A 23947-nucleotide genomic window follows, 5' to 3' on the forward strand; every position below is an offset into this window, starting at 1 on the left:
CACAACAGGGCCTGCAATGGAAGCAAGAACTCTGACAGAAGGCTTGGGATATTGAACCTATCTTCATTGATAAACACACACAGTTTTCAACTTAAAAAATGAAAAATCCTAATTGGACTTGCATGTCTTTCCTGTAATTATTTATTATACTTTGAGAACTGGACCTCAGTCAACTACTTGGCGTAAAATAAGTCAAAGAGGAGGAAGCTGCTTCCCAAGCAGCACTGGGGCATCATGCTTGGAGGTATTAGTTGCATCTAGCCAGTTTAATATCTGTTCTTGCCTGTTACATAGCAGTAACATCAGGTGCTTGCTAGTAACAGAATTTATGACTGAGAGATTGTAACAGCTGATCACACAGATGGAAAAGTTGTAATTTAGGCAATGAATGAAACCAATGTTCATACAAGCAGAAATGAATACCTCACATAGTATACGCAGGGGGGGAAAACACTTCTTACTAGATCCCTGAGGAGGAAAAAGGGTCAGTAAAAAATGCAGGACCCCTGCTATTTAGCAATGCCTATGCTATTAATTACAGCAAATGAAGCATTCTTTACAAGGAACAAAGAATTATTTTCAGTTACTGGGACGGAAAATACAAACCCTTTCTTTCTGTACTGAATTCAATAAAAATTAAAAGCAGTAGCTTGCAAGGTTATAGTAAAACTTCTAACTAATCAATTCAAACAAGTAACAGTACCTCTTTAGAAAGTAACAACCTCCAGCTTGTGATCCATTTTTAATTATTTTAAAGTAGTTCAGACAGGAATTTAAAAGCAGAATCTTCAACCAGATTGAATCATTTCACATCAAATTTAAATATAAGTAAGTCTTTCAAAGTTTCCTAGACTTTTTATTAAAAGTGTAAGCAAACGATAAATGTAAGCAAATGGAAACAGGGATTTTCAAACACACACCACCTTTTCAACTGTATTAGTGATATGATCAGAATGATTAAGTTCTGTACATCACAATTGTGTAAGACTAAGTTCAAATGACAAAAATCTCAGGAAAAAAATAGTATCAGGCAGTTCCAATATTTTTAAGCCTAAGCAATGCATGAGTCTTAACACTATAAACCATTTGATCCATGGTACCCTATGGCTAAGATCCTGCCGAAAGGAACAAATGTCAGGGATTATTTGGCTCCTAAACCAATTGCAGTGGAAAGCAGGAATCATACCAAGACCAATTTGGAGCCGATTAATGAAAAAAAGTCTTAATGAGCGTGTTCTCTTAAAAGAATGCTTGTAAAATCCATCCCTAATGAGGGAAGGGAGGTAGATTGTGAGAAACAAGTCAGGACTATTAACCCTGGGTTACTAGGAGAGTCTAATTCTTGTCACAAGGTCAAGCTTTTACAATGCAGTTATTAAGGATCTTTATAGTATCAGCATACAGGCACACACACGTACTCAAAGCCTTTTAACCTTGGGCATTCTGGACTCATCTTCCTTCTACTAACCACTTCCCCCCCCCCCATACCCCTTTTTCTGCTTTCCTTGTTCATTAAGGTACATGTTATAGTGCATGTAGAGATTAAGTATCTCCTGGGTTGTACAAGTCTAATTGTACCAGTCAGTGTCCAAATGAAAGGGGAGAACCATGAAAATAGTCTGCCATGAGTGATCAGCTTCAAGCAATTTATTGGTCCTATCTTCTGCTAAGATATGTATGGAAAGTAGAATGCTGGATAAAAAGAGGAAATGTTAATATAAAGCCCATAGTATGACATGAGTACTGTAAATTCTGCTCATGGAACTAAGGTACAGAATTTTATATATCTCATTATGGAATTGCAGAGCTCAGCTAACAGTTTGATGGCTAGATTGTGCTGCTTGTCAGTTCATTAGTGTATTGGGTACTCATTAAAATCACTGGGAGCAAATAGGCTAAAAAGTGATGCACTTAGGAGTAGCATAGTCTGTCCTTTCATTGAGATGAAAAGGTTTCTTCCCGAGTAACAACTCTTGGGATTTGCTCTGTTGACACGAGCGGCCACTTAAATGGAAGTGAAATCATACAGGCAGTATGTTAACTTCTCTGCAGGGTGACATACAGAGTTAAGCATTGGAAAGATAAGACCTGAGTTGAAACCAAAGATCAATTCAATCTGTAAATACAAAATATAGATGAAATTAAGCAGATTTATCTTTTACAATCAGAATTTTACCACCAAGAACAATGGTGCACTCTCGGAGGTACATGTTTCAGCATCTAACCTTGGACTGCCAGAAATAGCAAAGAGAAAGCCTTCAGGTCAGGAATAGATCTAAAGTTTACAAATAGTTCCAGCATGTTGGTTCATTGCATTAGAAATATGGAAAGTTAGAAAGATGACAGTGCAGTTATTACCAAGTTTAGATAAGGCTGGAGATGATACGTTCCCCATAGATTTAGAAAAGTAGTATTAAAATGCACTCTTGGCTCAGAAACTGAACTATCAATACAGTAAATAACATGCCTATATATATCTGTTCTAAATAGCTGCAACTCACTTAGGTACTTCTAACAAGGGTCCTACTAACCCTTGAAGATGGAGGCAGGACACTGAGTGCAAAACACTATTCACCGGACCCTTCCCACCACAGGAATCAGTGAGCGAGTATGAGGATATTTAGGTAAATCGTTCCCTGCAAACCTTTTCACAATAAAGCTGGACTATCTGAATTAAATCCAGAATACCTAAATCTAAATCCAGAGTTACTGGTTCATTTTAATGCAGCTACTCCTGAAAGGCTGTATGGGAAAGTCTTGTCTTCAAATAGTATTTTACACAGCAGTGTAACACCTCAGACCTTACCGTAAGAGGGAGCTGCAGCTCATTTAAGCGATACCTTGCATAACCAATTGGGCTCTAATGAAAATCTAGTACTTTATTTTGTTATAAACACAACCAACATTGTGCAAGGTGAAAGGTTTTAGTCAGTGCCTGTCACTGTGACCAGAACCCCGAACTGTTGAAAGCTCACTGATCTATCTGAAGTACTGTCAGATATTATGTGCAGGGCCATGGTACTCCTGGCCTCTTATCAAACACTGAATATGGAATAGTGAGACAGGTCCTGCCATGCCTCGCCATCCTGAATGTAAAAGAAAATACAGAACAGTCATTCAACTTCTGCATTTATCATTTCTTCCCCTCCCTTCTGTGAGAAATCGTGCTGTGAATAACTAATAACACTCATGCATGGAAATCTGAGTAGTATGAAGCATGTCAGTATGAATCCTGATGACCTTTTCCATGTTTAAATAGCCTTTATGAATATATCATCATTGACTTTAAATGCATATGTAAAATCTGAGCAAAAGAGTAGGTTGGGATTTAGTGCTCACATGGCATTTCCTGAGGATAAATTCTTCTCCTGGCAAGTAATTAAATAAACTTGAGCCTGTTGATGGTTTGATTATTAAAATAACATTACAAATATTGTCCCAAGAAAGACTCATTGAAAATACTGCTTAGCCTCAGGTTGTTTTTTTTTTTTTTTTTTTTGCCTTCCAGAAATATTTGGGATCTCTTTATTTAAAAAATGATATATATCATTTACAAAATATAACAATATAAATGAAGCAGGTGAAAATAGAGATTGGCTAAATCCTAAAAACAAAGCAGAGAGAAAGCTGGTTAGGGTCACATCTCACAAAACAGGGTAATACTGTGACTGTTCTCCCAGATCTCAAGCAGAAGAGACACTTAAGAAAAAGCAAATAAGCAACATGTTCAAGATATATCTAACCCAGTCAGGCCATCCTAAATGCTGCGTTGTTTAAGCCTAAACTAAATCCTTTCCATGGAATTACAGGATGTGAGATAGGAGAATTCCATGTATGTAAATTATTTATATGTCTGTATATGGAAAGATATTCTATACATATTTGTATATAGACACTGATCTACGGAAATTAGTTTACAGAGGTTTATTAGAGTAAGCTTAATACCTGACATCTGAGCTCAAGTCTCCATGGAATGACTCAATCAGTTTTAATGCAGAATATGTCCCTTGGAGGTCATAAACAGCAAAGGCAGGTATTTACCTTTACTGCATATCCAGAGGTACATTTACCATCCAGAGAGCCCATGTGCATCCTCCCTTGCAGCAAAAATATCCAAGACCCTAAGAAGAAATTAAACCATTCTGAAAGGAATCTGGAGACGTAAATGAAGTAAAAGCAAAGTAAAAGTTGGCTTGCCAGTGAGTGTAGGTGCTAATTAAAAGAATGAACCATTAGTTTTGGTTTTCAGGTTAAGGTATTAAATATTAATTTCATTGTTTAACAAATTCACAGCTAGAACATGCAGAAAGTCTGAACAGTCTCTTGAAGAAGTCAATAGTTGTATCCTTTTTCTGGCAAAGAGAACTGACGAATGCTACACATCGGCAAAGTACTTTAATACTAAATATTTGATATACAAGGATGGCATTCACATTGTTGATTTGTGTCATCATAAACAACAGTACAAAGGAAGGTCTCTTAAAAAAGAATCAAGTCAGATCACAGTTTATCAAACTACTGAACAGTGGGAACTGTGGTTTTCATTCCGGTTTTAAGAAAACTTCTTCATGAAGCGCAGTTTCAGGTATGCAATGGTAAGGAATATTATGGTCATGCAGGCGAGAGCCAGGTGGTTCTGCCACAGGCCCCAGCTACTCGCATCAATGCCTTGATTTTTCAGATATTCCTCTCCAAAACACCACCTATGGGTAAATACACACACATTTGTAAACTTAGTCAGTTTGAAGTACCCAAGAAGAACCCTAGAAGTTGCAACGTGGTTTTATGTCTATAGCAGGCCAGGCAAACACCAGCTACATGTTGCTGTTTTACTTTCTATTTGTAAATTTGTTTTTCTTCTAGCTACAATGATTCCTGTAGGAAGCGGAAATGGATTTTGTGAGGCTGTATAACTGTAGTGTGTACGTGTGTGTTTCAGAAAACAGTTTAAAGTGAGAAGCACACCACCAGGTATTTCTAGTGTTATCGATACTAAATATGACTATAAGTAGAATGTTCTCTGCAGACAAAATGCAAAAACCCAGTGAAAATTTCATTTTCCACATAAACACTCAGAGATTCTGCTGGTCATTAGTGAGCATCTCACAGACTAACGCTCTAGGACTCTGTAAATTACCAGTGGTGGGATTCATTTTACTGTGCCAGAATACTTACAGCTGCCCCATCTGTGGACAGTTATTGTTGCTGATTAAATTTGTGTTGTTGATGCTGCTGCAAAAGTTCAGACCAGTCAATTCATTGATTTGTAAAGCCTTTTAAAAGAAAAGAAACAATAACTATTGAAATTAGTAGGTAATGATACTTTAACAACATGAGATATAATTCAATTGCCAGGCTTTAACACCTCCCTCAGGCTGGACTATTTGTGCACAGGCATATTAAAGCCCGGATCTCGCTGCAAACCATAACCCTGCCTCAAATTATCAAAAATTAGGAGAAAAATTTTAGCTTAACAAGTTTTTGTTTTACTGACAGAAAAGAGAAGAATTATTTTTGGGGGATAACATTGTTCTTTACTCTGTATTGTTTTTGTGCAGCTGCACTCTAGTGGATGTAATTGTTTAGTGTCTCTCTCGTGAGGTGTTTCCAAAATGGGTGTTCGGTGTTAGCAGAAATGAGTTCTCAACAAGCAGTGGATGCTGGTTGATAAGAAGCCTTTCTTCTTGTTTCAAGACACTGCCCTATGTTCTGAGGTTGCTGTACTTAATTAGCTCACTTTTTGCTCATTAGCCAATAAAGTTTGAAGTTTTCTTTATCATGAATAAAGACATTCCTTTCTAGCAAAGCTTTTCCAAATGTGTGCCCAGGAAAATATACCACTTACTGTCATTCCGTATCGAGGGATGCTGAAGTATTTGAGCCAGGAGAGCCAGGACAGGATGCTTCTGAGGTTGATCAGCAACCCAGAGAAAATCTAGATACAAGGATTACAAAAAAAAGAACACCACCACAACAACATATTACAAATTACATACTGTTACCAGGTGTTCTTCTAGCTGTTGACTCTGCTTCTTCAGATCAAAAAAAAAATGGGAAGGCATTTCTAGAGGAAAAAGCTCTTCCAGTGGAAGAACAGGGGAAAGGGTAGGAATCATTCCTGATAAACAGCTTTGGGCCATAACCCCATGTGGTCCTTCTCCTCAAATGAGTAATGGGGAATGCTTTCACATGTGCACCACATCCAGATACTTTCCATCTGTGGGTCACACATGTGTTCAATTGAGCTGTCTGCTGTTACTCAGGTATAGCAAGGAGCTGCTGAATTTGTGTATTTGGTTTTGCTTGTGTGCCCTGAGTCTGAGGCAATATGAGTTTCAGCTCTTGGTTCAGCACTGTCTCCTTGTTTGTGGTGCCTGTCTTCTAACTGTACCTGTTTGTGTGTTGTCTGGTTCTAACATGAGTGATGGTTGGCTCCGCAGCTGAGAGCAACTCCCTGAGTGAGAGCAGGGTCATGTCCTCAGCCATCCAAATTTGCCTTTGGCAAAGCTAAAGGAGACTAAGAAAAATGCAGCTCTGGGCTGCTTTGCTGCTCTTTAGGCAGTATGCTGGCTGCCAGAGCCACAGAGAAGAGTACAGAGGAACCATTCTAACTCCCCCTCACACCCAATCCCTACAGTTCTTGTTAATTAAAAGGACAAATCAGAATATTTAACGCTACAGTCTCAGAATATTCAAATCAGAAAAGTATTTGACATGCTTGACCCCACGGTCTTTTTTCAGAATTCAGCTGAACTCTGTTCTGATAGGATATCTAGGTGTTAGAATTCAGTCTAGAATACTGAACAATGCTACTCACAGTCATAAAAACAAATGTGATCGTCATGAGCAGGTTTGCTACAGCGTCCACACTCTCTCCTGCTGCAATAGCTAGTGCCATAGAAGTGGCTGTGTAGGACACCATCACAAGGGTAAACAACATTGTAAAGAAAGCTTCTACTGTTGGTTTCAAACCTTAAAGATCAGAACAAGAATGGTTTCAGTATAACCCTGCCAAAAGGTCTACCATAACCTGAATACTCTTCTTAGGCAGGGAATCCTGCCTGCAGAATGCATGTTGTCTAACATGCTCTGTCAACGGAGAACAGGATGAGTTAAGTAGTATGCCTGTAACTGCAGTAGCACTGGAGATAGCAGAATGGGTAGAAATTACAGTACTGTACTCCACACAGTCTAAGGTGAAGCCTTTACCGTGGCTTCACATTGTCTACCAAAGGAGGAATTTATAGTGCACTTCCATGAGCAGCAGCTGTATAACATTTCATTTGTTTCCAGCAGAAAGCTTTCCTAACAGACCCAGTGGCTTTTGGATGGTTATAGTCTCAATAGCAAAGTCTGCTCACTAACCAGAAGGCATTTCACCAAAAAGAACAAGCTAGTATTAAATCACACAATATTAACTTCTTAAAACAATACTTGCAAAGATGGAAAAAATATTTTGTCACTGGAAACTACGGTGGCCATAAATGAAAAGAATAAACCAAACCTATGTAGTAATGGCACACTTCCTTCTAGGGACAGTGGAGATGAGACATGTCACAGATTGAGACATGGAAGCTTAAACCTTTAAAAGTGTGTCTTTTCTGTAAATTGCATGCAAGCAAAGTAATCACTGCCATGCTGGTACAGTACTTTGGCCTATGTAAATATACATGCATACATGCACATATATAAAATGCTAATGCCTCATTGATTTATTGTCTGCAGGAGACTATACTTGCCTAACATGAAGTAAATTATACAGGAGAAGATGATGCTTGGTATAGTCCTCATGGGTATTAAATCAGCCATTAGTTTTGAGATGAAATATGCAGATATTCTGTAGTATCCACTGATATATTCATGTCTGGAACAAATATACAGCATATTACAAATTTAATCACTAAGAAACAGTAAGATTTATTCTAACTTGAAGTGGAAAAAATGAATTTTTTATGGTTAGACTGTAATGTAAACAACCAGTAAGCCACATACTATAGCCATGATGCCCTTTTCCTATGGAAACTAATATGGATACTTGTGTACATAATTTTTAATAAACATATGTGTCATGTCATCAAAACAGAGAGAGAGAGTACAGCTTAAATAACTTCTTTTCTGTACAGTGTAATCTGCATAGCTTGGAAGCCTCCAATTAGGTAACATTTACTGCCCTCACTAGCAAATCACAAACTCACTAATCAATACCTACATCGAGTATTCAGGGGATTTTTTGCCACATATGTTAATAATTTTAAACTCTGAGCTGTTTGCAATGACAGGTACCATTTGGGGGATTTGCAGGCAACTCGCTAGCAGGCTGAAAGAGTACGTTTGCGATAAGCACTAACAACGAATTCATTTGAAAACTGCACGAGGTGTACTTAAGTTACAATTGGCTACAGCAGGGCAAACAAACAAGATCTCTAGAGTAGTCTCTGATAACGTTTTTATATGTTTTACTTACATAAATATCTTTTTTTCCACAACAAACAGTTCAATAGCTGAGATGCTGCTGAAACACTGGTTGGTTGTCAGAAAGAACATTGCACCAACTCTACAAAAAGCAAACCAGCAAGCTGTTATTAAAGATGAGATGTAAGTGTTGTGCTTCTGCAGTGTATGTAAATCCATCTGCAGTGCCTGGAGCTCAGCAGTATGTGACTTCCCTCCCTGAATTCCATGGGAAAAGGCACATTAAAAATTCTCAGTCTGTGAGGCATTTGATGCAAACAGTGAGGAACTGAGTAAGCAATGTGAGAAGTTGTTTTCACCTTTTCCACTAAAATTTAAGGCTTTCATATCCAATTTAAAACTGGGCAATTTTAAAGTAAATGCTATGGAGTGTTCCAAGACTAAGAACCCAAAGCTTTCTTTAGTTGCAAATTCATTTTTCAGGTCATGTACATACAGCTGTCAAAATCATACACAGACAAGAATAATTGCAGAATCTGGTTTTAGATGAACCTTCTGAGTTGTTGCTGGTTAACTCAAGTGTGTATACAGAAGTAGCTGCAAGAGCAAAGTTTTAGTTACCCAGGTTATGTAGTCAAATCTATATATTTTAATCTTTAATCTTCTATCTTGAGGAAATCTTTGCAGAAAAGAAAATGCTGCCATGCTGAATTAAGCCTTTTTAATATGATGTCGGCTGTTCAGCGTCTTCAGCAATCTGACTGGCACTGAAAAATGTCATCCTACAGAAGTAGGATTACTCACTTCATTTGGACTGCTTGTCCAGGTTTCAGCATGGCAGGGCAGGGCAGAACTGCATCCCTCTCTCAGTTCTGCAGGGACCTTCCTAGAGGCAGAAGGGCATCCTCACTTTGAAGTCGCTAATGTAGGCTTGGCCTTATCTACTGATGTGAAGGGAAGCATTTGCATTAGAGAGGTAAATATAGTTCATAAAGAGCTCATGGGTTCCTTCTCATCCTCCAAGCTATTTGTTATCCTATCAATCACAGTGATGGAGAAGCTTTATCAAATTTTTGAATATCCGTTACCTAAACTGACTAACCTGTTCTGTAGTCCAGTAGAGTCCTCTTTAAGTCCAAAGAAAATAGCACCTATAACCAGGCCAAGGAAAGCTGTAACACACAGCTAAATGTAAATAGAAGACAAGTATTATTCTCATGGCTTTCAGTGCTTCAGTAGTTTGAAATACATAGTGGGTGAATGTAGCTAGCACCAGCTATGGGAGGAGGATGATAGCAGGGGCTTGATTGGGTAGGTTAGAAATAGAGAATAGCACCTTTCCCTTGAGGAACCCCTCATCACATCTGGGAACATCAGCCATGCTCTTTTCATCCACCACTGTTTCAGCCATTTTTTGATGTCACTGTTAAGTTAATTGGTGATATACTGCTACATCACTCCTCTCTCCCTTCTTATCCTCTCCATCATTCATCCTCCTTGGGAGACAGTGATTCCCTATCTGCTCTCAGTGATAAGGATTGCTTCAGCTCCAGGGCTGACCATGGCTCCAGTAGAGTGCTTCTGCAGGGGTTTCTCTGGAGCCATCTCAGTGCTACTTTGATGTTGGCAACCAATAACCGAAAGAAGCCTTTCCTGACTGGTGGGTTGGGATTGACAGTCTATTCACATGCTCCACAGTGTATAACTGCAGGGCTCTATCACATGAGCAAGATACCATGATCAGGCTACAAGTGTCCTGGTATTTGCAGTCTGGCACACCATTTAAATAGCAAAGACACCAGCTGCCTCAAGGATGTCATTGAAAAGACGGAAGTGTGTACATGATACTAAATGCAAATGACAAAAATCTCAACAAGACCGACAGTATCAGGCAGTTCTGACATTTTTAAGTCTAAGCAATGCATGAGTCTTAACACTATAAACCATTTGATCCATGGTACCCTATGGCTAAGATCCTGCCGAAAGGAGCAAATGTCAGGGATTATTTGGCTGGTAAACCAATTGCAGTGGAAAGCAGGGATCATATCAAGACCAATTTGGAGCAGATTATTGAAAGAAGGCTTAATGAGCCATGTACCCATAAAAAGAATGCTTGTAAAATCCATCCCTAATGAGGGAGGGGAGATAAAAGAGATGGTGAGAAACAAGTCAGGACTATTAACCCTGGGGCATTATGAGATCCTTGAGAATCTAATTCTTGTCACAAGGTCAAGCTTTTACAATGCAATTATTAAGGATCTTCATAGTATCAACATACAGGCACACACACATACTTAAAGCTTTTTAACCTCCGGCATTCTGGGCTCGTTTCTTCTCCACATTGGATGTTTGTTCACTCACTGTATAAATCATGGTGAAGATAATTTATACCCCTGGCTTGGGATCAATTTTTCTATTAGCTCTTCTAGAATTGCAAATTTTGATGGTGCTGGGACTGCAAAGTTTGGCCCATGAATTAGGGGACTCCTGAGGATTAGTCATTCTGCAGCCAGGCATTCTTTGTTTTTGAAGGCAATGTGCAGCTTTCAAGAAATCAACATTTTTGGTGTTGGTTCTTCTGAAAAGCACTGAGAGGGGCAGTCATTTAGAACATGCTCGCCTTCTCTGGCAGGTGTTAGCCTCTATTGAGGTCTTCATCATGGCTTCTCCAAAAGACATCATTGCCATTAGGAACAGTGAAATGATCAAATGACACACACATTCTGAGACTCTGAAAATACTTTTACACTTGAGCAAACTGCAGCACTTCATTGTGTGCTGAAGTTTAGTTAAGTATCCAAGTGTACTCTGTTAACTTTCCCTGGCAGGGAAGAAACTCTGTGGCCAAACCCCACAGTGCCAAGCCTGAAGTCAAGTCTGAAGAATGTTCTTGAGTTAATGTGTGAAACTACATGAGAGATACCCCGTTCCTGGCTGGGAGCAGCAGAATACCCTGCTGGACAAGACTTTGTCTCCCAGCCTTTCAGTAGTCCAAAATAAACTACTGAAGGGTCACTCATGCTGCTCATTTGGAAGCATTTAGGACATCTTCTAGTGAATCAGATTTCCAGACCTTGAAAACTCTTCTTTCAGATGCTTACTGCAATTAAAATATCAAGAGGCAAAACTATCCCAGTGAATTATCTAACACAGGAGTGGAATAAATGCAATGTATATCACAAAAGGGTATATACAAATAGTGTTACCTGAGCTATGGAAGCTTGAGGGTTTCCTATGAGGTTTTTAAATGTGCGCTTGGACACCCATTTCAGCTGATGAAGGAAGGAATTGGCATATGTGATTTGCTGGAAAACTGCTTTTGTTTTCTTTTTATTTCCTGAAGAAGTACTCTCTAATACAGCTTTTGTTTCTCGGTAGTAGGCAGAGTTGAAGTATTCTTCTGCTAACTTCTCAGCCAAGGTTTTATCATATTCGGTGTGTTCTTCAGTGCTCTCTGCTGGAAAAAGAAATTGAAAGAAATACAACTGTTTCTGTAAGGGATGGGAAGGTTGGTTGGGAGCTAAGCCAGGAGAGTGATGTTGGGGTGGGAGAGTTACTAACGAAGCAGAATAATGTGTACGTTTAGTTTCAGTTTCATTGCACTCAGTCTCATAGCATGCAAGTCAGAAGAGTCAGTATAAATAAGACCAAAACTCTACGTTTGTCAGTGCAATCTGTCCCACAGGCAGCAGCTTCACAGCAGACTACTGTAAGTAAACCCTTGTCACCAATGAAGTTTCAAACTTGCAACAGTCTGACTTTTCATCAAGAAGTGATTTCCCACCCCCCCTTGGGTTTCTGTAAGAGGTCTGTTTTGCAGGTCTGATGGGACAATCCTACACCTCCCAGACTTTTAGATCCAGGTGATCCTGCATGTGTCTACTTCAGTAAAACCTTTGAGTCTTTCAAGTCTCCAAGAAATTTCAGCTGGACTCCTTTTAATCTCAACTGTAGTACAGTGTGTCCCTTTCCAACGACAAATACAACGTGTTGCCAGCTACAGCATTATTCAAACCCTGAACACAGACAGCATTTTTGTAAAATGCTGCTTTTTTGGTAAAGATATAGCGAAAAACTGTGTTTGGGCACGGAGCATATTCATTACTTCATACTACATTTCCCTTTTCATTCATGTGAAAGGAGTGTGCTGTTAATGAGTAGCAACAGATAGGATGAAAAAACATGAAACTGAACATAGGTGAGATTTGCTTTCTTAGTTTGGTAATCATTTCTGCCTTACCACAGTTTCAGAGCAGTGTCAGAACACTGGTCCCCTATTTCCTTTCTCCTTTCCCACCCTACTCTGAGGAAGGAAAACAGGAATTTCATAACAGATAGACTATTCCATTAGGTAAAAAATATAGGTCAGAACCACATCAAATTATGTCCCTAACTGTAACAACTCTCCTGGTTTATCACATCTCCTGCAGGACTCCAGTTCATTTACCTCAAAGACGATCTGTGTTGAGAGTCAACAAAATAGTTTATTTTCCCATGTATTATACCTTCAACGCAGAAAGACATTCTTTCACCTTTAACATCTTGTTATTTGAGTGTGACACAAAAGTATGCAAATCACTGTATATGTATGAAGAAACGAATAGCAATGAAAAATTACTAAATATCTATTTATGAAAGGCAAACTATTCTCACACAAGACATGAATATTTTATGTAGTAGGACTGTATGTGAATTTGATACTTATTTCAGGTTATGCTACTTGTTTTTCATGCATAATGAAAAAGGATTTAAGAGTACTATGAGGGGTTTTCCTACAAAGCACCATGGATCATCAGTATGTAATACTCTCATGCATACAAACAATCATACGCTTATACAATATGGTTACTGGTTGACACCTGCAAGTGATTTCTTCTGACAAAATGCACGTGACAACAATTTCATTCAGCTGTCTGTTTCATACCTGTGTCAGTTTCACTGGTCTTGCTCAGTCTCACTGCAGTGGAGTCTCCATTAATGACGTCCAAGAAAAAGTCAGCAGGGTTGTTGTATGGCTCACACTCATAGCCTGCAGCAACAGCATTACAAGCTTTAAGTGATGGTTGTGTGACTGGCAGAAGGCTGTGCATGGCTACCATAATCATAGTATGCTTTGGGTTGGAAGGACTTTAAAGACCATCCAGTTCCAACCCCGATGCCATGGACAGCAACACCTTCCACTAGATCAGGTTGCTCCAAGCCCCATCCAACCTGGCCTTGAACACTGCCAGTGATGGGGCGGCCACAACTTCCTTGGGCAACCTGTGCCAGTGTCTCACCACCCTCGCAGTGAAGAATTTCTTCCCACAGCCTAATCTAAGCCTACCCTTTTTCAGTTTAAACCCATTACTCCTTGTCCTATCATTACTTGCTCTTATTAAAAGTCACTTTCCAGATTTCTTGTATGCCCCCTTCAGGTATTGGAAGGCTGCTGTAAGGTCTCCCCTGAGCCTTCTATCCTACAGGCTCAAGAAGACTAACTCTCCCCTCCTGTTTTCATAGGAGAGGTGCTCCAGCCATTGGAGCATCTTCATGGCCCTCCTCTGGAGTCACTCCAGCAGGTCCACGTCCTTCCTATGTTGGGTGCCCCAGAGCTGGGTGCAGTACAGCAGGTGGGGTCTTATGGGAGCAGAGTAGGGAATCAGGATCACCTCCCTACACCTGCTGGTCACACTTCTTTTGATGCAGTCCAGCATACGGTTGGCTTTCTGGGCTGCAAGCACAGATTGACAGTTCACAGGCACATTATTGTGCCCGTTGAGCAGCCTGTACTGTAAGCACTGCAGGCTTAAAAAGGTCTGTGCTTATCCAAGAGATAAATGGCACTGCTGGACAGCTCTGTCAGTGAAAGCAAGGTGACAGCTGGCAATGTGCCCTTCCCAGATCTAGCCTAGGCTTTGTCTAATTAAGATAAGCTCAGGAACAGTTGATTAGAGGTCAGGCTTATCATCCAAAAGCACATACAAGTCCAGAGGTGAAACAACAAGAGAAATGCTTAGCCTGCTAAAATCACTGCTTGCTAGCATACAGTGTTCAATTCTGATCAAGTGCTGTTGGCATTTCATTCAGGTTAGTGCAAACTAAAGATGTTGCTGCAGTTGGCCCTGCTGTTAGTTATGCTCACCGATAGACTGGAAGTACGACATAGCATGCTGAGTGGGGCCGTGGTACAGAACCCTCCCTGCGGCCAGCAGTGTCAGGTTGTCAAACAGTCGAAATATGGAGTACCGAGGCTGGTGGATGGAGAAGATTATAGTTTTACCTTGATTTGCCATCCTGAATGTGAAGAACAAAAACAGATGTTAGTTTTGCAAGTTGAGGCAGCTCATAGATAAGAGAATTTGCAAGTTTAGTTAAGCCACAGTTAAATTTGTTTAACTAGGTGGGCTGGGGTGGGGAGAAGGAAAAAAAAAAAATGAAAATATTTGGGTAATATTTGTAGTGCCTCTGTGAGAAAAGAAGGTTCCCTCTCACTGGGAATGTTGCTGGACGGGAAGATTTTGATGCAAACAGAAAGCTCTGAAAAGAGGTGTTTGAGTCCTGTTTGCTTGTAGTAAATGCAAAACTATGTAAAATTTGCAAACGAAAAACGTGTTGTGCTTGTTTTCCCAAAGATAGGCTTTTTGCTGATGGCAAAACAGCCAGCTGTGCTCTAACTACTGTCAATATTAAAACTGATGACTTTACCAGACAACAGGCATTTTAATTACTGTTCTGGCTCAGGCAGACATGAAAACAGAAGCTGCCTGTGACAGCTATCATGGACAAATTGTCCTCCTGGCATGCACATACTTTGTGCAAGGTGTTTCATGCGCTGCCATAAGCAGCTGCTTTGGAGTGAGAGAATTTATACATCCGGTTTCCTAAATCTTTTTGCAGCTTTGGCTCACTTGTAAACAATTACATTTCTGATTTCCCTGTTTGCCTATTCTAACTGTGATTTAAGTCAAATACGACTGAAACGTAGCAGAGTGAGTGGTGAAAACGGGAAGCTGTTTCCAAGGCCATCACCTTTTCAGTAGCAGTAGAACAGCATTAGAAGTGCTGGCATCAAGTCCTGTAGTTGGCTCATCCAAAAACAAGATGTCAGGATCTATGATGAGCTCCATCCCAATATTGGTCCTTTTGCGCTCTCCTCCAGACACCCCACGAGTGAACTGGGTGCCAACCTGCCACAGAACAAGAAACTTGTCTTGTTTGGCCTGAGAACAAATACTTGAGTGAACAGCATCCTACTGACGTGGCCACATTTGGGAAGAGTTGTAAGAAACTTTGACCCTACTCTCAGTGCAGATGTAGATGTTACCTTACACAGCAGGCCAGTTCTCAACATTAGTATTACTTGAGGTGGTCCCTTTTTTTTCTCAAGCAACAGACTACCTTTCCGTTCCCCTCAATGTAAGAGTATATGTCAGTATTTCAGCGGTGTCTATACAGATCGCCATACAGAAATGTTATTGTATTACTGAAATAGTCTGTTTAATTTTACTCTTTTTTTATCTGCCAAGCTGAGTCATTTGGTTAATTAAAGAAATCACTTAATATCTAGGGAGACCTTAGAGCAGCCTTCTAAATATCTAAAGAGGGCCTACAAGGAAGCTGGAGAGTGACTTTTTACAAGGGCAGATAGTGATAGGACAAGGGGCAATGGCTCTAAACTGAAAGCGGGGAGATTTAGATTAGATAGTAGGAAGAAATTCTTTACTGTGAGGGTGGTGAGACACTGGCACAGGTTACCCAGAGAAGCTATGGTTGCCCCATCCCTGGCAGCGTTCAAGGCCAGGTTGGACAGGGCTTTCAGCAACCTGGTCTAGTCTGAGGTGTCCCTGCCCATGGCATCGGGGTTGGAACTGGATGAACTTTAAGGTCCCTTCTAATCCAAACCATTCTATGATTCTATGATTTGTTCATGATTTAAGCACTATACTCACACACCTTACCTTGGAGTCTGCCACTTTACTCAAACCCAGTTCCTTGATGATCTGATCCACTCGTTCATTTTTTTCACATTCCTTCACTGACTTTGGCAAACGGAGCGCTGCTGAGAACTTCAAATTTTCTCTTACAGTCAAGGTTCCCATCACCACATCATCCTTCATTTAAAAAAACAAAACAAAACAAAACAAATTTAGCTACTTGGTGATCGCTTAGCAATTAGTGTTGTTCTCCTCTGAAAACTGCATCTACCTGTGTTTTATGTTGTCCCTGCATGCTAAGGGATAGTAGCAACTGCCGGAACATGCAGTAAGGTGCATCTTCAATATCTGTGTCATAGCAGAGTTGATTTCATGAACGTAACTGTATTTGCCTTTATTCATAAAGCAACACAGTACCAGAACATCCTCCATCATGCATGATGCCAAAATGCATAAATAACAACATATTCAAAACTATCCCTCACCTCTTTTTACCTTAGTCAGAGTTTTGGAGGCGTTAAGTGAGATACTGAAGGGCTAAAGGGACCTAAGGAAAGAGAGGTTGGCTCCACAGGGGGTAGGGTGAAGGTTTTCCAAGCTTGTTTCAGCGAAGGAGGAAGGAGGGTAGTTTTTTTCAGTATTAGCTGCTTGTCTTGCAAAAGGGATCTGTGAGATGTAGACAGTTCAGAGAGTTATGTGTGCTTTGAGGGGTTTTCCTAGATGTATCTCTTCAGGTCTTGATAAACTGAAAGCATGCTGCTAAGCACAGTTAGTGGAGAGGGGAAGAAATTAAGAGATACAGTTTTCCTTCTTTTGTCCTTCACATGCCTTTCTCCCCAGCCACCCTAGCAGAACAAAGCTGTTCTTAAAATGAGACCTAGTGACATTGTCCCTGGGCATGCAGAGGTACAAGCTGTAGACTACCAGAAAGCATCATACTTAGAAAATACTCCATGCATATTTTTAGCCTATGGCTGTTCCCCCAAATGGAGAACAAGAAGAGATCCAAAGATCTCTTGTTGACTTAGAGCATTAAGAGACTCAAACACAAAGCAAAGTATCTTTTCCAGTGGGGGGGGGATGTGTGAAGAAGGGTTGATACCGCACCAGCCTTTATTCTTGGTTCAATGCAACACGCTTGGAACACAGCAGCAACTTCTTACAACTGCAGTCAGAAGAGGACAGTAAAATCTGTAGAGTGATAGAAATACTTACCTGTACTACGTATCCAGAGGTACATTTAAAGTTGGCAGGCTGAGGAGCTCCATTGATCAAAATGTCACCAGAAAGCCCCTCAGGATTCTTCCTTGCAGCCAGAATGTCGAGCAGACTAGGAGAAAATTTAGTTACTTTGTTGGATGAGTGTGCAGGAGGTAAGTTCTTTGAACCACAAACCCAGTTCATGGAACACAAAGCTACATAAAAGTATCCCATGGGGTTTTTTCACTATTAAAAAAAAAAGCAAACAAAACCAGCCACTTTCAAGGGCTGAGTTTCTCTTGTCCTGGTTTCCTAAGAAATCAGATGTGTGCAATTTCATAGTGTATTCGTGTCCATTTGTTCTGTAGCATACCCAAGAATGATATGTAAGAATCATGTCTCGGGAAAATGTGCACTAAAATTGAATTATATCTGTGTCATGTAAGGTCATTGTCTTATTTGAATTCAGGTATTTCTCAGAAACCTGTGAGATATGCACAGACCTAAATGAAAACAAAATCTTTCCCTGAAAGTGTTGTCCATTACTGCTAAATATGCGCAGAGTCATTTTCACCTTGGTGTAATTTCTGAGTAGGGCGAAGAGGGAACTTACGAAGTTTTACCACTGCCAGTGGGTCCCAAAATTGCATTCAGTCCTGGTCTCATGATGCCACTGTAAGACAAAACAGATAGGTTTTATAAAATAGATGGGTGATTTTCTCTCTTGTGTCACCTGGTAGGCTAGTGTAAATTACCTGTAGAACTACCTTCTGCATCCCATTAATTTTGGAATTAATGAAGCTGCCTGATCACAAGCGATATTTATGATCTGTCAAACTCCACCTTTTTTTTTTTTTTATTCCTAATTCAAGAACTACTCCTTGTATAATGAAGACAACACAGAAATTGTGGGTAAAATGCAGCAAAACTTGTATGCATGCTTTTCTTCCATGGATCTCTAGAAGTGAAGCAACCACTTGTTTTAACCCATTCAGTTCTAACAGTATTATTCTCTTATCAGAGAGAGTAATGGCCCTAAAGACAGAATATATTAGGGATTTGTCTGTACTTACAGAAACTGCAGTTGATTGATAATTCCTCTGTATCTGATTTTAAGCCACATGGAACTCAAAAGCCAGATAGAAAAGATTAAGTATCTGGGAAAAAGACCCTACAGAAATTATGCAGTATATGGAAAAACAGCTGCCTTCTCTTTATCTTTTTGCTGGATGTCTTGTTTTAGGCCCAACCAGCAGCTAAGTACCACACATCCACTTGCTTACTCCCCTTGTCCTGGTGGGATGGGGAGGAGAATTGAAAAAAGGTAAAAAACCATGGGCTAAGATAAGAACAGCTTAATGATTTAGATAAAGTAAAATATAATAATAATAATAGGCATAGCAATTAAAAGGGAAAGGGTGAATAAAAATGAAGAAAAACAAGTGATACACAACACAACTGCTCACCACACATTGACCAATGCCCAACGCAGCCCTGAGCAGAGATCATTGGCTCTCCCTAATTTATACACTGGGCATGATGTGCTGTGGTACGGAATACCCTTTTGGCTAGTTCAGGTCAGGTGTCCCGTCTCTGCTTTCTCCTAGCTTCTTGAGCTCCTCAATGGCAAAGGGGGAGAGACTGAAAACTCCCTGATGAGGGTAAGCACTCCTTAGCAGCAACTAAACACTGGTGTGTTATCAGCAATATTCTCTCATACTAAATCCAAAACACAGCACTGCACCAGCTATTAGGCAGAAAATTAACTATGCCAGCCAAAACCAGGACAATGGAGAACGTGAAGGCATCACTGCTATTTTTCTTGACTAGCACCTAAAAATGCATGCTCAACAAACTTTGGTGTACACAAGAATCACATTGCACATACAAATACCTGCCTGCTTGTTATGATACTAGGTTTATCTTGAACTGCACTCTGGTACTGGTTGTTATCAGTGATCTGAGTACTTGGCTGTGGACCTGGCCCAGAACAGCTGCCCCTTTTGCTCTTCCTGAGCATATCTGTCCCTTCCTGTAACTGTTGCCTTCAATTTGTCATTGTGGAAATTTACGGTTCCACAGGTTAAGCAGCATATAGATTATACACAGTTATGGTACATTATATGTGATTTTAACACAAAATAACTATATGTAATAACATAAATGCAGACATTGCATTTTCTAAAAGAGAAAAGCATAACGCGTGTTTAACATTGGTCTTTTACAATAAGCCACAAAATGGGCCTTCTGTTCACATTATTGCAAATGACCAATGTCAATCCAGTTACCATAATTTACTGCTCTTGGGGAAAGTAGGCAAGATTTTAAGAGCTCATGTTTAGAAGGTGTGGAAACTGCATGTGCAAAGAGTGGGACAGACAGAGCTACACAAAAGGTTGAATATTTATGATAGGGATTGGGGCTAGGGAGCTGAAAGTGCCTTGGAATGGCATACTGCATGAGTACTTGCCACTTAGCTTAACTACTGAAATGGGAATGGGCAAACTTCATGCATAAATTATTGAACAAAGGTCATAACAGTGTGATTGCTTTACTGCAGTAGTGCTCATTGTTGGGGACAGAAGAAAACTTGACATCTCTTCAAAGTTAACCTAACCCTCATTTATATTACTGTATTAAACACTTTAAGTTAAAACCCCCCAAATTAACCTTCCCAAAGGCTACCTTAGCAAAACAGACACAAGCATAGGGGACAGGCTGTTGGTATCTCAGTTACACACCACAGCACAGTGGGAGACTTGCCAGGTAGTGTAAAACAACCACAGCTGGCTTGTGTGCCCCCATGCTGATTAGCAGTCAAGAAGGCAGTCCCTCCCGGGTGCCAGCAGTGTGAGCTCTCTATTGTACAGACTAGTACTATTGTACAAGTCTAATGACTGAGGACCACTGGGACCCACTGGGAAGCTTAAACACAGTTGATAGCAAACACAAAGCAACCATACATACACACATTTTTTCTAATCTTGATCAAATTCTGTATATTGTGCTTAGTGGCTCAATGACTCGAGTAGACTCAACGGTCCAGAAAGAAAAACAACATAAACATGCTCTAAAGAGATGGTTAAATACGTACTTGACATCTCTCAAAACTTCTTTATCAGCTGTTTTTTGATAACACAGGAACCCAGTCTTCATCTTCACGTGGTAGGAGATGTTGTGGAAAGTGAGTACGCTTCCTCCCCTAACAGCTAAGTCTGCAGAGGATCGCTTTCTGCTGGGGGTGCCATTTGTATTCAAGTCTGACATCTGAATACTTAAGTGTGGCTGGCCTTCGGCCATCCTTCCTCTAGAAATGAAAAAACAAGGAAGGGAAAGATTCAGTTAGGTACAGAGAGGAAAGATGTGCCTGTTGGATCCAGGGTTCAGCACTGGACCTACTGTAAGACTTGTAGATGTCCATCTATGTCTCTTTCCTTCAAACATGAAGTTTGTGTCCTGTGGGCTCAGACCTGGAGATTTCACAGAGCTGATGAGAAGCTGGGTCTGCCATATTGCTACACACCCCTGCAGTATTAGGGAGATAGAAGACTCTCCCTCCACCCTGATGGTCTGTTGTGGCGGGTTGACCTTGATGCCCACCCAGCTGCCCTCTTGAGGTGAATCACTGCTCCAGTGCCTGGAGCATCTCCTCCCTCTCCTTCATCACTGGCCTTGGTATCTGCAGGGATGTTTCTCCCACACTTTCTCACTCCTCTCTCACAGCTGCTGCACAGCATTTTTTACCCTTTCTTAAACAGGTTTTCAGAGAGGCGCTACCAGCATTGCTGATGCACCTGGTTTTGGCCAGTGGTGGGTTTGCTAGTCCCAGCTGGAGGCAGCTGTGTCCAGCATGGAGCAACCCCAGGTCCTTTCGCACTGACACCAAACCCTCCTCTCCCTGCCCCAGGACCTCACTGAAGCAGCATCTGGCCATGGGTACCAACTACATCTATCCTCTTGGCACATGAAATTAGATACCTCTCAGAGCAGACACTAGCATGACATTATGCTCCTTTGGGAGGGCTACTCCCGGCAGAGAGGGCTGTACATAAACTGCATTCTTGTTAGAAACCACAGGTACAACAGGTGACTCACTGAAAAACTTCCTCAAAATTATTGAGGTTCAAAATGACCTTCTGCCTGTCCACTTCATCAGCCTTCTTTCTAGTTTTGAATGTGCTTAATGTTTGCCCATTAGATAGTCTTTTAAAGAGGTGGTTTGAAAGTAAAGATGCTCCTCCAACCTCTAGCACTCCTGAGCAAAGGTAGCAAAATCTAAAACTGTTTGGTTATTTTTTTTAATCCAAATAATCTTGTCAACAGTATGGCAACATGGAAAATGACACCACTACCAAATAACTCTCTTCCTTGGATTTGCTTTCCATCTAATAACTAGAAGGTAGTTGTGGAATGATTAAAGTTAGCTCACTTCCCCTGTCAGCCAGGCTCTTGCCTATGAGCCATCCACCTGCACTGGCAGGGCATCCCCTTGTGCAGGCAGACCTTTGTCCCCTTTGTGCTTCCTAAGTGTCACAGGGCTATTTAGGTGGGAGGCAGGACATGGCCTCTCTTTATATATCATGTTGACTCACCTGAGTCTAATTAATCTTGCTGTCACTGCAGGACATGTTATTAATGCAGTAGTTCATGAGAACAGAGAGGGAAGATGAGTAGCTAGGATCTCTGGGATGATGAGTCCTGCACCCTAGCTTGCAGCAAGGTAGAAGGCAAATGAGACTGTTTCAGAAACATTGAATTAATATGAGCACAGTTAATAAAATGAGACATAAAAAAAGCTGTTTAACACAATCATATGATTGCATAAAAAAACAAGCCCTTATTTTGTCAGTTTGCTAAGGTTGCCTGACAGACAGCTGAACTCTCCTTTGTGGCTATCAGCACAGTTAAACCCCTGGAAGCCCTACTTTCAGCAACAGGCCTATATGCATGTAAAGGTGGATTCATCTGTCTCCCAGTGATGCTATCCCAAACCTAGCCCAAGGTTGAGTTTTCTGTCAAAACTGCAGTCTTCTGTTCTGGTGAATGTACAAGGTCTTACTGGTTTAGTGAGCAGTAATCCTGGCCCAATTTTCCTAGAATGAAAAGAAACCATGTTTGAAATATAATTATAATGCGCCTAGCTCTAATTTTAGCTAAAATGGATTTTAAGTAAGGTGAACATCAATTAAATGTGCAACATTTAAAGGCTAGAGGCCTGCTATTGACAAACTGCCTACATGTTTTTCTACTTGTGCTGGAGGAGACTTACCTACCTGTCAGGAGGGCAGTTAATTTTTTTAAGGCTATTTATGTAGTAATTTCTAGGCTAACCTAGCTGACATCAATCACTGGCATTTCAAAGGATGCTTTGGTAAAGCAGAGACGTGCATTCAGAACCACAGTGGGAACTTTCTGCTGGAAGTCACAGCACCCACTGAGCAGATGTTTGCTAGTATGCCAAGCAAAGTACCAAACACTCAACATATCAGAACAATATTTCACTTATCCGATTTTTTTCTCAGCTTAATGTTTCAGTATTGCTGATATAAAATTATGAGCAAATGGGGGAAAGTGGGTTGTGTTTGGTTTTTTTTTGTTTTTTGTTAGTTGTTTTGTTGGGGTTTAGTGTTTTGTTGGGGTTTGGTGTTTTGTTGTTGTTTTTTTTTTCCACAGACCAGCAATAAAACCTAACTCAGAAAAGTGTTGTACAGAAATTGCAGAAATTCTCTTTAGAAAACAAACTTTTCATGTAGAAATGAAACAGAGTTAATCTTTCAGACTAAACTTGACTGGTAGACAAGAAGCACAGAATCAGAAGCCATTTTCATAAATACAGGATCACACAACTTTCACAGTAATTCTTAAGAACAGACAGTACTTTGAAGTTAAATTTAATTTACCAGTTGAGCTATGACTAGATTGTACACATCCCTGCAAAGAACACTGCAGAAACGAGATAAATAAATGAGTTACGAGAAGGATTAGACATATCTATAGCAGACAGTTTCTCAATGGCTATTTAATACAGCTGTCTACCAGGAACCTCCAGTTCAGGAAAGCTTGAGGCCACCAATTGTCCAAATCTCTCAGGGAAAAATAGCGTTCTTTGATATTGTCTCTTGTGAAGGTGTTGGTTACTGGCAGCTATAAGCAGAGGCTGGATACATTCTAGCTAGATCTCTGATGTAAATCAGCATGGCTCCTCATAGCTGCAGTGAGCTTGTATTGCTTGCGGTGGTAGGGTGGGATGCTGCAGGTGGAAGACATGGATTTGTCTGTGTGCTATTCTTCCTGATGGCTGCCTTCTCAGGCAAAGGTGTATTTGTGGGCATACACCATTTATCAGAGTTAAAGGAAAAAAAAAATCTATTTCAGATGTTAATACTAAAAATAATTTTACAATTTCAGAACTACTAGAA

At 40.4% G+C, this 23947-nt stretch overlaps 1 protein-coding gene across 1 annotated transcript; it reads right to left on the bottom strand.

The window, feature by feature from the left end:
• Positions 1-3572: 3572 nt before the first annotated feature.
• ABCG2 (ATP binding cassette subfamily G member 2 (JR blood group)) lies at positions 3573-21362 on the bottom strand. Its single transcript, XM_061350960.1, has 15 exons — positions 20623-21362; positions 18142-18201; positions 17544-17658; positions 16353-16505; positions 15424-15581; positions 14537-14688; positions 13337-13441; positions 11619-11869; positions 9515-9597; positions 8465-8554; positions 7740-7864; positions 6818-6972; positions 5846-5935; positions 5176-5273; positions 3573-4703 (listed from the first exon to the last, which is right to left on the bottom strand). The coding sequence occupies exons 1-15, from the start codon at positions 20826-20828 to the stop codon at positions 4553-4555; spliced, it is 1992 nt and encodes a 663-aa protein (XP_061206944.1). The 5' UTR covers positions 20829-21362; the 3' UTR covers positions 3573-4552.
• Positions 21363-23947: the final 2585 nt, after the last annotated feature.

Source organism: Neopsephotus bourkii, unplaced genomic scaffold (assembly GCF_033783945.1).
Source record: "Neopsephotus bourkii isolate Nb327-2 ecotype Australia unplaced genomic scaffold, CSIRO-AGI_Nbou_v1 NB_547, whole genome shotgun sequence".
NCBI classification, from domain to species: Eukaryota; Metazoa; Chordata; class Aves; order Psittaciformes; family Psittacidae; genus Neopsephotus; species Neopsephotus bourkii.

Coding starts and splice junctions, on each gene's coding strand:
- ABCG2 (XM_061350960.1), bottom strand. CDS start 20,828: ATGGCCGAAGGCCAGCCACACTTAAGTATTCAGATGTCAGACTTGAAT. Junction 13,442..14,536: donor GTCGTACTTCCAGTCTATCG/GTGAGCATAACT, acceptor CTGTTGCTGCAG/GCTATGAGTGTGAGCCATAC. Junction 5,936..6,817: donor TCACATTTGTTTTTATGACT/GTGAGTAGCATT, acceptor CCTTGTATCTAG/ATTTTCTCTGGGTTGCTGAT.